Source organism: Bison bison, unplaced genomic scaffold (assembly GCF_000754665.1).
Source record: "Bison bison bison isolate TAMUID 2011002044 unplaced genomic scaffold, Bison_UMD1.0 scf7180017864384, whole genome shotgun sequence".
Taxonomy (NCBI): domain Eukaryota; kingdom Metazoa; phylum Chordata; class Mammalia; order Artiodactyla; family Bovidae; genus Bison; species Bison bison.
In genome coordinates this window covers 13,020,284-13,035,988 of record NW_011494956.1, presented here as the reverse complement: position 1 = coordinate 13,035,988, position 15,705 = coordinate 13,020,284, and the positions used below count along the sequence as shown (strand labels likewise).

At 44.6% G+C, this 15,705-nt stretch overlaps 1 protein-coding gene across 4 annotated transcripts in view; it reads right to left on the bottom strand.

Moving 5' to 3' along the window:
- Positions 1 to 15,705, bottom strand: part of DZIP1L (DAZ interacting zinc finger protein 1-like) — a 57,689-nt gene that overhangs the window by 31,955 nt on the left and 10,029 nt on the right. For 3 of the 4 annotated variants that reach the window (XM_010858236.1, XM_010858237.1, XM_010858239.1), the window contains exons 1-3: positions 5,443 to 6,012; positions 2,971 to 3,552; positions 602 to 686 (exon numbers count right to left, since the gene is read on the bottom strand). In XM_010858236.1, coding sequence (XP_010856538.1) covers positions 602 to 686; positions 2,971 to 3,552; positions 5,443 to 5,445 — 670 coding nt within the window. In that variant the 5' untranslated portion in view covers positions 5,446 to 6,012. Of the gene's footprint in view, positions 1 to 601; positions 687 to 2,970; positions 3,553 to 5,442; positions 6,013 to 15,705 lie in introns of those variants that run through there. The other variant, XM_010858238.1, reaches the window with a different exon arrangement.

Below are 15,705 nucleotides of genomic sequence, written 5' to 3'. Positions count from 1 at the left end.
GTTTTAGAATTTGAAACAGTAAAATGACAGTGATTAAATCATAATGAATTCATGTACATTAAAAAGTCAAAGAACTGGTCTGACTGCTCCTTAGGCCCAGTTAGGCTTACTCACAGTCAGCACCAGATTCACAGAAGGCTGGGAGGTAAGGGCCCGTCCAAGTCACTGTGTCTAACTGCCCCAGTCACAGGCAAGGACACTGAGATTCGGAGAGAGAAACCACCCTAACCATGGTCACATAAGAGAAGGGGACAAAGTGAAGGCTGGAACCTACCTGTCTGACTCCCAGACCTTTTTCTCTAAACATGGGGTCAGAAACGTTCCTACCCGCTGTGGGATCCCTCCACGTGGATGGTGGGATCACCAGCTCCTCGACTGGATGATGAGGTTCTGACCTTTGTACACGCCCTCCACCAGCTGAGCTGGGCTGGGAGTCAGACAGGCAGCGTCCAGGCTTTGTTCTGTCCCTTATACCATGTGACCATGGTCAGTGTTTCCTCTCTGAGTCTCAGTGTTCTTGACTGTGAATGGGACAGACTGAGTGACTCTAAAGGGCCCTTACCTCCCAGCCTTCTAGAGAAGCCCAGGCCCTTCCACTCACCGCCTTCCACCATGCCTGCGTGCCTGCGCTGGATGTGACCCCGGAGAAAGGTGGCGTTCATGAAGGTCTTGTCACACAGGTGGCACTACACAGAGGGAAGCAGTGGGAAGTGCAGGATCAGCTCACCTGAGTCATCCTGGGATGATTCTCCCTCTATCAACACTCCCATTCCTTCGGAACCCTGGGCTGCTTCACAAATGAAAAGTTTGATTTACAAAGTAATGTAGTGATGCAAATCATATATATATACATATACATATCATATATGTATACATATATACATATACAAAACATATATATACATATCCATATCATATGTGTATACATATATACATATATAAAACATATATATACATATCCATATCATATGTGTATACATATATACATATATAAAACATATATATACATATCATATGTGTATACATATATACATATATAAAACATATATACATATCATATGTGTATACATATATACATATATAAAACATATATATACATATCATATGTGTATACATATATACATATATAAAACATATATATATCATATATATATATGCTGCTGTTGTTTAGTTGCTAACTCATGTCCAACTCTTTTGCAACCCTATGAGCTGTTGCCCCCCAGGTACCTCTGTCCATGGGATTTTCCAGACAAGAATACTGTAGTGGGCTGCCACTTCCTTCTCCAGGAAATCTTCCCAACCCAGGGGTCAAACCTGCATCTCCTGCATTGCTGGCGGATACTTTACCACTTAGCCATTAAATACACATATATATTTTTTATACAGCCCCTTCAAAATATTTATTTTCTGAGCTTTAAAACACTACCAGTGCTGTAGGGAGCTATGAACAAAAACTAGGCATTTGATGATACTAAGGAATTTTTGTTGGTTTTTCAGGGCATGATGATGGTATTATGCTTATGTTTAAAAGCGGGAGTCCTTGCCTTTCAGAGATACAAAGTGAAATATTTACAGATAAAGTCATATGACTGATACACTTCAAAATAATCCAGGGGTGGGGGGAAGCATGTAGGGGAACGAATGCAACAACATTGGCCATGAGTTGAAAACTATTGGGCTAGGTAGTATGCAGATGAAGGTTCGTTATATTATTCTCTCTACTTTTGTATACATTTGATATTTTCCATAATTTTCCCCTCCTCCCCCACTTCCCTACTTCCCCTTTCCCACCGCAAGCAGCACATTCACAAACCAGGCACCAAACACGGCCCTCTGCCATGCCAGCTCTGAACCTAGGGAAAATGAAGTACTGGCATTGCAGTGGCCAACTTGCTACCACACAGACAGACTCTTTCTGAGAATGGAATCCACACTGACAAAGAATTGCCAAGAGCTGCAGAGAGAGAAACCAGATTCTGGTGCCATTATCTGAGTCCACCATAATCCATAAACCAATAAATTCCTTATTGGCCTAAGCCAGGTTAAACTGCTGTTTTGTAATTTACTACTGGAAAAGGTCTGACCCTTTTATCATAATTAACATTGTATTAATTGCATCAATTACCATTCTAGTCACTAACATCATATCTTAGTGATTCTTTCTGTCCAGTCACCCTTACTATGTGAATTTCTGAAAAATCTGAACCAGCATGATTGATGCCTTCATCCTCAGAGCCTGCCAGAGGATCTAGCCACCAACAATTCATTAAAGGGCAACTGATCCCAATCTACACTTTTCATGGAAAGAGACGCAAATGCTCAAATGCCACTTTGAGTGATAAGCTGTCACTTGGTTGACTAATGGGATCACTTTTCCAGAACAGGCTTGTCTTCACCAGTTCCTTGTCACACACTGATTTCACACATACCCTCACACATCTCTTATACATGTTTATCACATCACACCTCTACACACACACAAAGCCTTCACACATACACACTTAGGCCTCTACACACATACACACCCTTCATACATCCACACATGCGACAAAAGTGTATCTTTACATGCACATTTTACGTAAGTGTGTTATATGCCACACATTCTACATACACACATGCACACCCATTCACAGACATAACCTTCCAAGCAATCATATACACACCTTAGGTATGTTTACCCACCATCTGTAAACTCACACACACGTATGTTCACACATGCACACACGAGACATAACACATAAGACATCTATACTCTGAACTCATACACACCTGCCACACAACTCCACATGCATTGTAGACCTAACCAGACTGCAGGGGGCTCTCTGGTGATGAACGGCATCTCTAAAACCTGCTCCCAGCCCCAGTGAGAATGGCCACAGCTGCCTCGGGGCCCAGGCGGCACTGCCACAGAGGTGGCCACTGGCTGGGCGCACAGCCCTCCCAGGGTCCCCGCCCCACAGAGGTGCTCACAGTGTGGTAGCTGTGGGCGCCTGTCTGCAGGAGCAGCTGCTGCAGGGCACTGATCATCTTGCGCCGCCGCCGGCTCTCCTCCCGCACACCCTTGAGCTCGTCGGCCTGGCGGCCCAGCTCCTGCTGGCCACGCTCCTGCTGGCCCAGGCTGGCCTGCAGCCGCGCCTCCAGCTGGGCCACGCTGGTGCTGAGGCAGTCCTGGCAGTGCAGCAGGTACTCGATGCTGAGCTGCGCCAGCCGCAGCACCTTGAGCAGCACTGGGTCCACGGGCTGCCCGCAGCGGCCGCACACCTCCCGGTCCAGGTTGCAGAAAGTGACACCGGCGATGTTCTCCTGCAGGGTAGCCACATCCAGCTCCCGTGCCACACGGTCCACATCCAGGGCACTGATGCGCCTCCAGTCCACACTCTCACGGCGAGGCTGGAACTTGAAGGTGGGGAGAGTGTAGGCCCCAAAGAGGGGGCCGCTGAGGCCCTGGGCAGTGGTGGTGGGAGACTGCATGGGTGGGGGAAGCCCTGGGCTGGCCACCGGGGAAGGGTGCCACCAAGGCCACGGCAACAGGCACAGGAGCTGAGAGAGGGCCTGGAAAATGAGAAGAGAGTCGAAGTTAGGCCTGCCGCATGTGGCTGCGTGTACCATACTGGACAGCAGGAGCTTTAGTGTGCAGTGTGTGCTGACATGGCCAAAGCAAGCTGTGGGCTTTATAACACACAAATGTGGGTTCAGATCCTCAGCCTTGAGCAAGATCCTTTGTATTATTAAGCCTCCATGTGTACTGGGAATCATGGTGCCTCCTCTGCAAGCCTGTGGTTAGGAATGAGGAAGGAAAAACACCCAGCCCAGTGCCTGACACACAGCAGGTCCTCAGTGTACCCCCTCCCCCCGCCCCACCATGCCCAAGTGCACTGCAAGAGTGCCTGCCAGAGGGCTGGGCCAGGAGGGAGCTGTCAAATGTATATGGAAGCCTTTCTGCAACCCTATACTGATCACAGGATAAAGTCCAGTAACTTTGCCTTGGGAGGTAGAGCCACTTAACAGTGGACATTAAATGGTTCTCCTCTGGTAATTGCAAAAATTTAATGGATGGGATGGGCTACAGTTTCCAGTCTCCCCGGCTGTAAGGTGGACCCATATGACCATGTTTTCTTTAGTGGGATGTGAATGAAATGATGTCCACCTCTGCCATGAGGTGGCGCTCAAGACAGCAGTTGGGTCTCTGCACAGAGATCTTGTTCGGTCCACAATGGTCTCTTTTCCAATCCTTATGGTTTAGAAAACAGCTCCAGTTTGTTGTTAAAAGCCCCAGATTCTACTCACCACTCTCTTGTTAGACAAAGAAATTGTTCTCTTTGTAACTTTACAATAGCAACTGGAATTTAAAATGAACATTCCATTACTAAGAATTATAGTTTATTCCACAGATAAACTCATACAGGTGTGCAAAGGTGCTTGTGCAAAATTTGTCATTGTAGTATTATTTGTAATAGTAAAGTACAAGAAAATTATAAGAAAGTACAAAGTAAGGTATCTCTATACATGAAATACTACGCAGCTATTAATAAGAAGGCAGCCTTTTATGTACTGATAGAGAATAATGACTATATATACACACATATATATGCATTTCTGTTTAAATAATATATTAACATGACATGTAATAATAATTTGTAAAAATAAAGGAGATCGGTGTATCTCACATATGTATGGGTATACACACACACACACACACACACACACACACACACACATATATATATATAGGAGCTTCCCAGATAGTTTAGTGGTAAAGAATCCACCTGCAATACAGGAGACATGGGTTCGATCCCTGGGTAGGCAGGATCTACTGGAGAAAGAAATGGCAACCCACTCCAGTATTCTTGCCTGGAAAATTCCATGGACAGAGGAGCCTGGTAGGCTACAGTTCATGGGGTTGCAAAGAGTCAGACATGACTGAACACACACACACACACACACACAGGCTCCAAAGCTTGTGGACTTTGAACTGCCCTACATCAATTCTTGAGGCTATCTGTCCTACAATTTTGCTTTGATCAGATCATCACTCCTTATCCATCAAATTCATCCACTCATTCACTTAACCTCCCCCCATTTAGAGCATGCCTACCTTGGCCAGGCCTGGTGCCAGGCACTGGGGCCATGGAGATGCATTAACCACACAGCTGCCCCCCATTCCTCACCCCAGCAGCTTAGCACACAGCTCCTTGCTGCCACAGGACCCAGTGCAAACCCTTAGCCTGGTCTTGAAGCTGCCCCTGGATGCCACTGACCCACCTTTCCCATTTCAGCTCCCATGCTTCCCTTTCTCAGATACTCCTCCTCAACACAAACTCCAGGAAAAAAAAAAAAACCAGCCACAAGCATACCAACCACGGCCATGAGGAGACTAGCATGTTTCTCTTAATAAGGTACATTATTTTTTTAAAAAAAGAAGGCAGGTGACATGACACTCACCATGCTCAGCTGCTGGCTGCAACCTTGTCACCAGAGCCTCAGAGACAATTGCCACAACAAGCTGTACCTTGGAGCAACAGAGGTTACCAGGCGTGCTGTGGGCGAGGGTAACAGGACTCCTGCTTCCTGTCCTCCCACAGACCAGGAGCTCACCTGAGAACTTGCTGTTTAACTATTTAAGCTTTGGCCTCAGATGTCTGCCCACAGCCCCTCTCTAATAATAAGGCCAAGAAAGTTCCGTCAGCCACTCTCTCGGCTTGCCTCCCACCTCTTTGAATGCCTCTCCCTTGAATAGTTACTATCTTTTTGCCCTTCCTTTAAGGCAGAGTATGCCGTGCCCCCGTGACAGTCTGCTGTTCACCCCCCACCTGTCACTCCCAGCACATGCTCCCTGGGGATGAGCTCACACATACCCTTAGCTTCAGCTACCATAAGCTTCAGCCACTCCCAAATCTGTTTTTCACAGGCCTATCTCTTGATATCTTTAGATTGACCTTCCAATATTGATTATTCTGGCTTCCCTAATAGCTCAGTTGGTAAAGAATCCGCCTGCAATGCAGGAGACCCCGGTTCGATTCCTGGGTTGGGAAGATCTGCTGGAGAAGGGATAGGCTACCCACTCCAGTATTCTGGCCTGGAGAATTCCATGGACTTTAAAGTCCATGGGGTTGCAGAGAGCTGGACACAAATGTGTGACTTAAAAAAAAATTGATTATACTGAAATAGCAACGGAGAAGGCCAATGGCAACCCACTCCAGTACCCCTGCCTGGAAAATCCCATGGATGGAGGAGCCTGGTAGGCTGCGGTCCATGGAGTCACTAAGTTGGACACGACTGAGTGTCTTCACTTTCACTTTTCACTTTCATGCATTGGAGAAGGAAATGGCAACCCACTCCAGTGTTCTTGCCTGGAGAATCCCAGGGATGGGGGAGCCTGGTGGGCTCCCGTCTATGGGGTTGCACAGAGTCGGACATGACTGAAGTGACTTAGCAGCAGCAGTAGCAGCAGCAGAAATAGAAAATCTAAATTCCATCAGGACCAGGAAGGTAATGTTAGTTAAACGTAGGAAACATGCCAGGCATAAGAAAAACCATAAGTTTGATGATAAGTGGCAACTAATTCCCTAACTTAGTGTCCAAGATGTAACTGGGCAGGGACTTCCCTGGTAGTCCAGGGGCTAAGACTCCATGCTCCCAATGCAGGGGGCCCAGGTTCGAACCCTGGCCAGGGAAGTAGATTCCACACGCCGCAACAAAGACTGAAGATCCTACGTGCTACCACTAAAACTAGGTGTAGCCAAATAAATATTTTAAAAGATACAACTGGGCTGTGGTTCTCAAGTGTGGTTGCTGGCCAGCAGCATCAGCATCAACCGGAAACTCATTAGAAATGCAGATCTTCAGACTAACTGACTGAGAACCACTGCAGGGAGTGTTGGCATAGGCAGCATCAGGGACTGGCAAAATAGGGAGTGCATGCCCTGTTTACAAGGGGCAGCCACCACTAAGCTTCAGCCATACGGGAAGGGATGTTCTGTGTTCCTTGTGGGCTAATTCCAAATTCATTAAGAAGATATTCAAGTAGGTATGGGCAATACGGTGAAGTAGGAAGACCCCAGCTCACCTCCTCCCACAGACACACCAAAATTACAACTATTTACAGGAATAATTATTTACAGGAATGACCTGAACACTAGCAGAAAAGATTTTCCACAACTAAAGATATAAAGAAGAAACCATAAGCTAGGTAAAGGGATTGGGGGGAGTGGGTGAGTGAACCACAAACAAGAGGATAAGGACAATTGCGGAGGTTCTCCCCAAGGAAGAAGGGGTCTGAGCCCCACTTCATGGCTCCCAGCCCAGGGGTCATGCACCATGAAGATGAGTTCCCAGAACATCTGACTCTGAAGGCCAGCAGGGCTTGCATGCTTGCATATGGGAGCGCTGCCACTAGCCCTGAGCTCCACAGCCAGCTGTTCCAGGACTCACCCCTGCTCACCAGGGGGCTGGCAGCCACCATAGGAGGCAGGGCCACCCACGCCTACCAGCACACTCACAGCAGCTAGCCCAGCCACACAGAAAGGCCCACTCAGCCCACATAGCTGGCACCCCTAGAGCAAATAGCTCTGGTGACCAGGGGGAGTTCGGTGCTAGGCTCCATGGACATGTCCTATGTAATGCCACTTCTCCAAGATCTGGAAACAAAACCTGACCTACCTAATACAAGAAATAAACAGAGAATTAGACAAAATGAGGAAGACTCATTTCAAAACTCATTTGAAATGAGTTTCAAATGAAGGAACAAGATCAAACCCCAAAAGAATCAAGTGGAGATACGCAATCTACCCAATGAAGAATTTAAGATCATGATCATAAAGATGCTCCACAAACTCAGGAAAAGAATGCATGAACACATTGAGAAGTTTAACAAAGAGCTATAAAATATAAAGGAGAACCAAACAGACCTGAAGAATTCAACAACTGAAATAAAATATATACTAGAACAGGGGTCCCCAACTCCCCAGATTGTGGACCAGTACTGATCCATAGTCCGTTAGGAACCAGACTGCACAGCAGGAGGTGAGTGGCAGGCGATCTAACGCAACTTCATCTACTGTTCCCCATCACTCACATTACTGCCTGAACCATTCCCCCGACCCAGTCAAGGAAAACTGTCTTCCATGAAACCAGTTCCTGGTGCTGTAAAGGTTGGGGACTGCCACACTAGAAGGAATCAACAGTAGGTTGGATGATACAGATGAATGGATTCGTGAACTACAAGACAGAATAGTGGAAATCACCCAAGGTGAAAAGAAGAATGAATTTTTTAAAGTGAGTGCAGGGCTTCCCTGGTGGCTCAGTGGTAAAGAATCTGCCTGCCAGTACAAGAGATGTGGGTTCAATCCCTGGTCTGAGAAGATCCCACATGCCAAGGAACAACTAAGCCCATGTGCCACAAGTATCAAGCCTGTGCTCTAGAGACCAGGAAACACAACTACTGAAGTCGGCCCGCCCAAGAGCCAGTGCTCAGCAATGAGTGAAGCCACTACAGTGAGAAGCCCACGCACCGCAACCAGAGAGCAGTGCCTGCTCACTGCAACGAGAGAAACGGCCATGCAGCAACAAAGACCCAGGGCAGCCAAAACATTATAAAAATTTTTTTAACTTTTAAGTGAGGGAAGTTTAAGAGATCTCTGGGACAAAATCAAATATACTAACATTCATATTATAAAGATCCCAGAAGAAGAGAGAGAAAAGGGAAGAGAATTTATTTGAAGAAATAAAAGTTGAAAACTTCCCTAGCCTGTGAAAGAAAGCAGACAGCCAAGTCCTGGAAGCACAAAGAGTCCTAAACAAGACGAATCCAAAGAGTTCCATACCAAGACACATTAAACTTAAAAAAGAAAAACATTCAAGATAACAAGAGAATCTTGAAAGTGGCAAGAGGTAAGCAACTAGTTAGGTAGAGGCAACTCACATAAAACTATGAGCTGACTTTTCAATAAAACTTTTCAGGCCAGAAGGGAGTGGCATGACATGAAAAGATGCTCAGAATCACTCATCATCAGGGAAATGCAAACTAAAACTACAGTGAGATATCACCTCACACCTGTCAGAATGGCCATCATCAAGAAGACAAGAAATAACAAGTGTTAACAAGTAGAGAAAAGTGAGCCCTCAAGCACTGTTGGTGGGATTGTAAACTAGTACAACTCTATGGAAAACAGCGGAGGAGGGTCTTCAAAACATTAAAAATAGAACTACCATACAGTCCAGAAATTCCACTTCTGGGTATTTTTCTAAGGAAAACAAAAGCACTGATTCAAAAAGATACCTGCACTCCTGTGTGCACTAGAGCATTATTTACAGCAGTCAAGATATGGAAGCAACCTAAGTGTCCATCAACGTATGAATGGATAAAGGAGATAAATATATATATATATATATGTATGTATGTATTACTCAGCCATAAAAAAGAATGAAATCTTGCCATTTACAACAATATCGATGGGCATAGAGGGTATTATGCTAAGTGAAATAAGTCAGACACAGAAAGACAAATACCGTATGATCTCACTTAGTATGGAATCTAAAAAACAAAACAAGTGAACAAACATAAAACAGAAACAGACTTATGGATACACAGAAAAAACTGGTGATTGCCAGAGGGGAGCGGGGCGGAGGAATGAGTACAGCAGGTGAGGGAGATTAAGAGGTACAAACTTTCAGTTACAAAGTAAATAAGCACTAAGATGTCATGTAGAGCATTGAGAACACAGTCAATAAAATTATAATACCTTTGTGTGGTGACAGATGGTAACTAGACTTATAGTGGTAATCATTCAGTAAAGTATAAAAATATTGAATCACTATGTTGTACCCCTAAAACCAATATAATACTGTAAGTCAAATATACGTCAATAAAAATTTAGATATTCAAACACTTCTATAAACTGTTTCCCAACTACCTTTCTAACTGCATTTCCCACCTACCATTTACTTGCTGTCCAAACTTTCATATCTCTGGGTTATTTATCAATAGGCACGGTTTTTAAGTGCTTTATAAGGAATAACTCGAGACTTCCAGTTCAAGATGGTAGAGTAGAAGGAAGTGTGCTCGTCTCCTCCTCCAAGAGCACCAAAATTGCAACTAGTTGTTGAACAATTATCCACAGGAGTGGAGCAGAGCAGGACCATATGGTCCTTCCCCACCCTGCACCATGTCCTCTGCCTGCCTTTTGCCTGCGGAAAACTTTAGTCAAAAAATAAGTTTAATCAGAGAAGTGAGAAATGCTGAAACAAAGGAAAACCGTCTAAGGAAACTAAGTAATAATAATGTAGTCATTAAGCAGAGTCAAGGACCTTTAGTTCTTTCTCAAGGGCTAAAGATAATATTCTGAGCCATATCCTGTGAGCTGTCTTATAGATACCAAAACACCAGGTGGAGAAGTTAACTACTTGATGACCACAGACTACCCAGGACATGAGCTGCCACAATTCAGGGAACTGATGCAAAGAAATGGGAACAAGTGCACCCAGGAACTGAAGATTAACTATACCTGAAACAATCAAGATGATGCTAGTCAGACAACTGATGACCATTTGGAAGATGACTATTAGAAATGACTGTACTGGTTCTGCATCTTTCCCAGACACACACTTTGTCCATAAAAGCTCTCACCCTCTGCTTGGGGGAGGGGGCCACCCACCCCAGTTGCCAGCATCTGAAATAAACCAAACTTTCCTTTCCACCGACCTGGCCTATTTACTGACTTTTGAATGGCAAGCAGCCAGGTCCCTAACACACACCTTTCGGTAATAGAAGGACACTGGAACCCACCAAAAAAAGAAACTCCATGTCCAAAGACAAAGAAGAAGCCACAGGAATGACACAGAAATTGCTAGGCAGTCAGTGAAGGACTCTGAGACCTTGGTTTTGTTTTCAATAAACATCTCACTCCATTAGCCTGAAGCTATACCTGTTGTCACAAATTCCTGGAATGTGTCCTTGGTCTGATAAAACTATCAGCAGTGGGATCCAGGGAAGAGCAGTAATTAACTTCCCATCCATTTGCCTGAGAAAAAAACAACCCGAGATCATTAATCTTAAGGCCATTCAGATCAGTTTGGTCTCAGTCGTTTCCAACTCTTTGCGACCCTATGAACTGCAGCACGCCAGGGAAGCCTGTCCATCACCAATTCCCAGAGTTTACTCAAACTCACATCCATTGAGTCGGTGATGCCATGCAACCGTCTCATCCTCCATCGTCCCCTTCTCCTCCCACCTTCAATCTTTCCCACCATCAGGGTCTTTTCAAATGAGACAGTTTTTTGCATCAGGTAGCCAAAGTACTGGAGTTTCAGCTTCAGCATCAGTCCTTCCAATGAATATTCAGGACTCATTTCCTTTACGACTGACTGGTTGGATCTCCTTGGAGTCCAAGGGACTCTCAAGAGTCTTCTCCAACACCACATTTCAAAAGCATCAATTCTTCAGCACTCAACTTTCTTTCTAGTCCAACTCTCACATCCATACAAGACTACTGAAAAACCCATAGCCTTGACTAGACAGACCTTTGTTGGCAAAGTAATGTCTCTGCTTTTTAATGTGCTGTCTAGGTTGGTGATGACTTTTCTTCCAAGGAGCAAGAGTCTTTTAATCTCATGACTGCAGTCACCATCTGCAGTGATTTTGGAGCCCAAGAAAACAAAGTCTGTCATTGTTTCCACTGTTTCCCCATCTATTTGCCATGAAGTCATGGGACCAGATGCCATGATCTTCATGTTTGAATGCTGAGTTTTAAGCCAAGTTTTTCACTCTCATCTTTCACTTTCATCAAGAGGCTCTTTAGTTCTTCACTTTCTACCATAAGAGTGGTGTCATCTGCATATCTGTTATTGATATTTCTGCCAGCAATCTGGGTTCCAGCTTGTGCTTCACTCAGCCCACCATTTCTCATGATGTACTCTGCATTTAGTTAAATAAGCAGGGTGACAATATACAGCCTTGACGTACTTCTTTCCCTATTTGGAACCAGTCTGTTGTTCCATGTCCCATTCTAACTATTACTTCCTGACCCGCATACAGATTTCTCAAGAGGCAGGTCAGGTAGTCTGGTATTCCCATCTCTTTAAGAATTTTCCACAGTTTGTTGTGATCCACACAGTCAAAGGCAATAAAGCAGAAGTAGATGTTTTTCTGAAACTCTCTTACCTTTTCGATGATGTTGGCAATACATCTAGTCTATTTTAAAATGGCCAGGGGGCATGAAAAAGGATGGTGATTTAATCCAAGGATCAAGAAAAGTCATAAAGATGTTAAATTAAACATTGTGACCTTTAAACTGATTGGTTAAAAATGATGTATTTTAAGGACAGGAGCCAACAAAAAATGTACAAATTAATACTGGTAAGGATATAAAACTGCTGTAATATCCACCCTTTGGGAGACTCTTTACCCCCTCTCAGTGCCTATGCTGAGAGCTTTGTACTTTCCTTCTCTTTAATAAATCCTATTCACTTGCTACTGTGTTTGCATGTTTGTGAAGTTCATGTTCCACAAACAAGAGCTCAGATTCCCAATTCAGTGAGATGGTAGAAGGGACACAATCATGATAACAACAACTCTCACAGCTGCTGGATGGGTGACCTACAGCCTGGACCGTGATACCAATGAAGTTCTCACACTACTGTGAAGGTTCTGAACCCCACATCAGGTTTCCCAGCCTAGGGATCTGACAAAGGACTGGGAATCCCCAGGGAATCTGGCCTTGAGGGCCAGAGAGATTTGACTGTAGACCTTCCAGAGGACTGAGGGAAACAGAGACTCTAGTCTTGGAAGGCATAAACAAAATTTTGCATGCACCAAAACCCAGAGGAGAGGAGCAGTGATCCCACAGGAGACGGAACCAAAACTACCTGCTAGTATTGGAGCGCCTCCTGCAGGCATGGGTCGGCAGGGGCTCACCACAGGGATGGGGCACTGGAAGGTCCCCCTTGGCCTAAGTCCTCTTGGCCACTCACTCAGTCATGTCCGACTCTGTGATCTCACCAGGCTTCCCTGTCCATCACCAGCTCCCGGAGCTTACTCAAACTCATGTCCATCAAGACGGTGATGCCATGCAACCATCTCATCCTCTGTTGTCCCCTTTTCTTCCCACCTTCAATCTTTCCCACCATCAGGGTCTTTTCAAATGAGTCAGTTCTTTGCATCAGGTGGCCAAAGTATTGGAGTTTCAGCTTCAGCATCAGTCCTTCCAGTGAATATTCAGGACTCATTTCCTTTACAATTGACTGGTTGGATCTCCTGGGAGTCTAACACCACAGTTCAAAAGCATCAATTCTTCAGCGTTCAGCTTTCTCTATAGTGCAACTCTCACATCCATATATGACTACTGGAAAAACCATAGCTTTGACTAGACAGACCTTTGTTGGCAAAGTAATGTCTCTGTTTTTTAATATGCTGTCGAGGTTGGTCATAGCTTTTCTTCCAAGGAGCAAGTGTCTTTTAATTTCATGGCCGCAGTTACCATCTGCAGCGATTTTGGAGCCCAAAAAAATAAAGTCTCTCAAACTGTTTCCATTGTTTCCCCATCTATTTGCCATGAAGTGATGGGACCAGATGCCATGATCTTAGTTTTCTGAATGTTGAGTTTTAAGCCAGCTTTTTCACCCTCCTCTTTCACTTTCATCAAGAGGTTCTTTAGTTCTTCTTCACTTTCTGCCATAAGAGTGGTGTCATCTGCATATCTGAGGTTATTGATATTTCTCCAAGCATTCTTGATTCCAGCTTGTGCTACACCCAGCCCACCATTTTGCATGATGTACTCTGCATATAAGTTAAATAAGCAGGGTAACAATATACAGCCTTGACGTACTCCTTTCCCTATTTGGAACCAGTGTTTTATGTTCAGTTCTACTGCTGCTTCTCGCCCTGAATACAGAATTCTCAGGAGGCACATCAGGTGGTCTAGTATTCCCATCTCTCTAAGAATTTTCCACACTTTGTTGTTATCCAGACAGTCAAAGGCTTTGGCATAGTCAATAAAAAAGCAGATGTTTTTCTGGAACTCTATTGCTTTTTCAATGATCCAATGGATGTTGGCAATTTGATCTCTGGTTCCTCTGCCTTTTCTAAATCCAGCTTGAACTCCAGGAAGTTTATGGTTCATGTACTGTTGAAGAATTTTGAGCATTACTTTGCTACCTTGTGAGATGAGTGCAATTGTGTGGTAGTCTGAACATTCTTTGGCATTGCCTTTCTTTGTGATTGAAATGAAAATTGACCTTTTCCAGTCCTGTGGCCACTGCTGAGTTTTCCAAATTTGCTGGCATATTGAGTGCAGCACTTTCACAGCATCATCTTTTAGGATTTGAAATAGCTCAACTGGAATTCCATCACCTCCACTAGTGATGCCTCCTAAGGCCCACCTGACTTTGCATTCCAGGATGTCTGGCTCAAGGTGAGTGATCACACCATTGTGGTTATCTGAGTCATGAAGATCTTTTTTGTATAGTTCTTCTTGCCACAGTGTATTCTTGCCACATCTTCTTAATATCTTCTGCTTCTGTTAGGTCCATACCATTTCTGTCCTTTATTGTGCCCATCGTTGCATGAAATATTCCCTTCAGTTCAGTTCAGTTCAGTTGCTCAGTCATGTCTGACTCTTTGCGACCCCATGAATTGCAGCATGCCAGGCCTCCCTGTCCATCACCAACTCCTGGAGTTCACTCAGACTCATGTCCATCGAGTCAGTGAGGCCATCCAGCCATCTCATCCTCTGTCATCCCCTTCACCTTCTGCCCCCAATCCCTCCCAGCATCAGAGTCTTTTCCAATGAGCTGACTCTTCGCATGAGGTGGCCAAAGTACTGGAGTTTCAGCTTCAGCATCAGTACTTCCAAAGAAATCCCAGGGCTGATCTCCTTCAGAATGGACTGGTTGGATCTCCTTGCAGTCCAAGGGACTCTCAAGAGTCTTCTCCAACACCACAATTCAAAAGCATCAATTCTTCGGCCCTCAGCCTTCTTCACAGTCCAACTCTCACATCCATACATGACCACAGGAAAAACCATAGGCTTGACTAGACAGACCTTTGTTGGCAGAGTAATGTCTCTGCTTTTGAATATGCTATCTAGGTTGGTCATAACTTTCCTTCCAAGGAGTAAGCGTCTTTTAATTTCATGGCTGCAGTCACCATCTGCAGTGATTTTGGAGCCCCCAAAATAAAGTCTGACACTGTTTACACTGTTTCCCCATCTATTTCCCATGAAATGATGGGACCAGATGCCATGATCTTCGTTTTCTGAATGTTGAGCTTTAAGCCAACTTTTTCACTCTCCTCTTTCACTTTCATCAAGAGGCTTTTTAGTTCCTCTTCACTTTCTGCCATAAGGGTGGTGTCATCTGCATATCTGAGGTTATTGATATTTCTCCCGGCAATCTTGATTCCAACTTGTGTTTCTTCCAGTCCAGCGTTTCTCATGATGTACTCTGCATAGAAGTTAAATAAGCAGGGTGACAATATACAGCCTTGACGTATTTCTTTTCCTATTTGGAAACAGTCTGTTGTTCCATGTCCAGTTCTAACTGTTGCTTCCTGACCTGCATACAGATTTCTCAAGAGGCAGGTCAGGTGGTCTGGTATTCCCATCTCTTTCAGAATTTCCCACAGTTTATTGTGATCCACACAGTCAAAGGCTTTGGCACAGTCAATAAAGCAGAAATAGATGTTTTTCTGGAACTCTCTTGCTTTTTCCATGA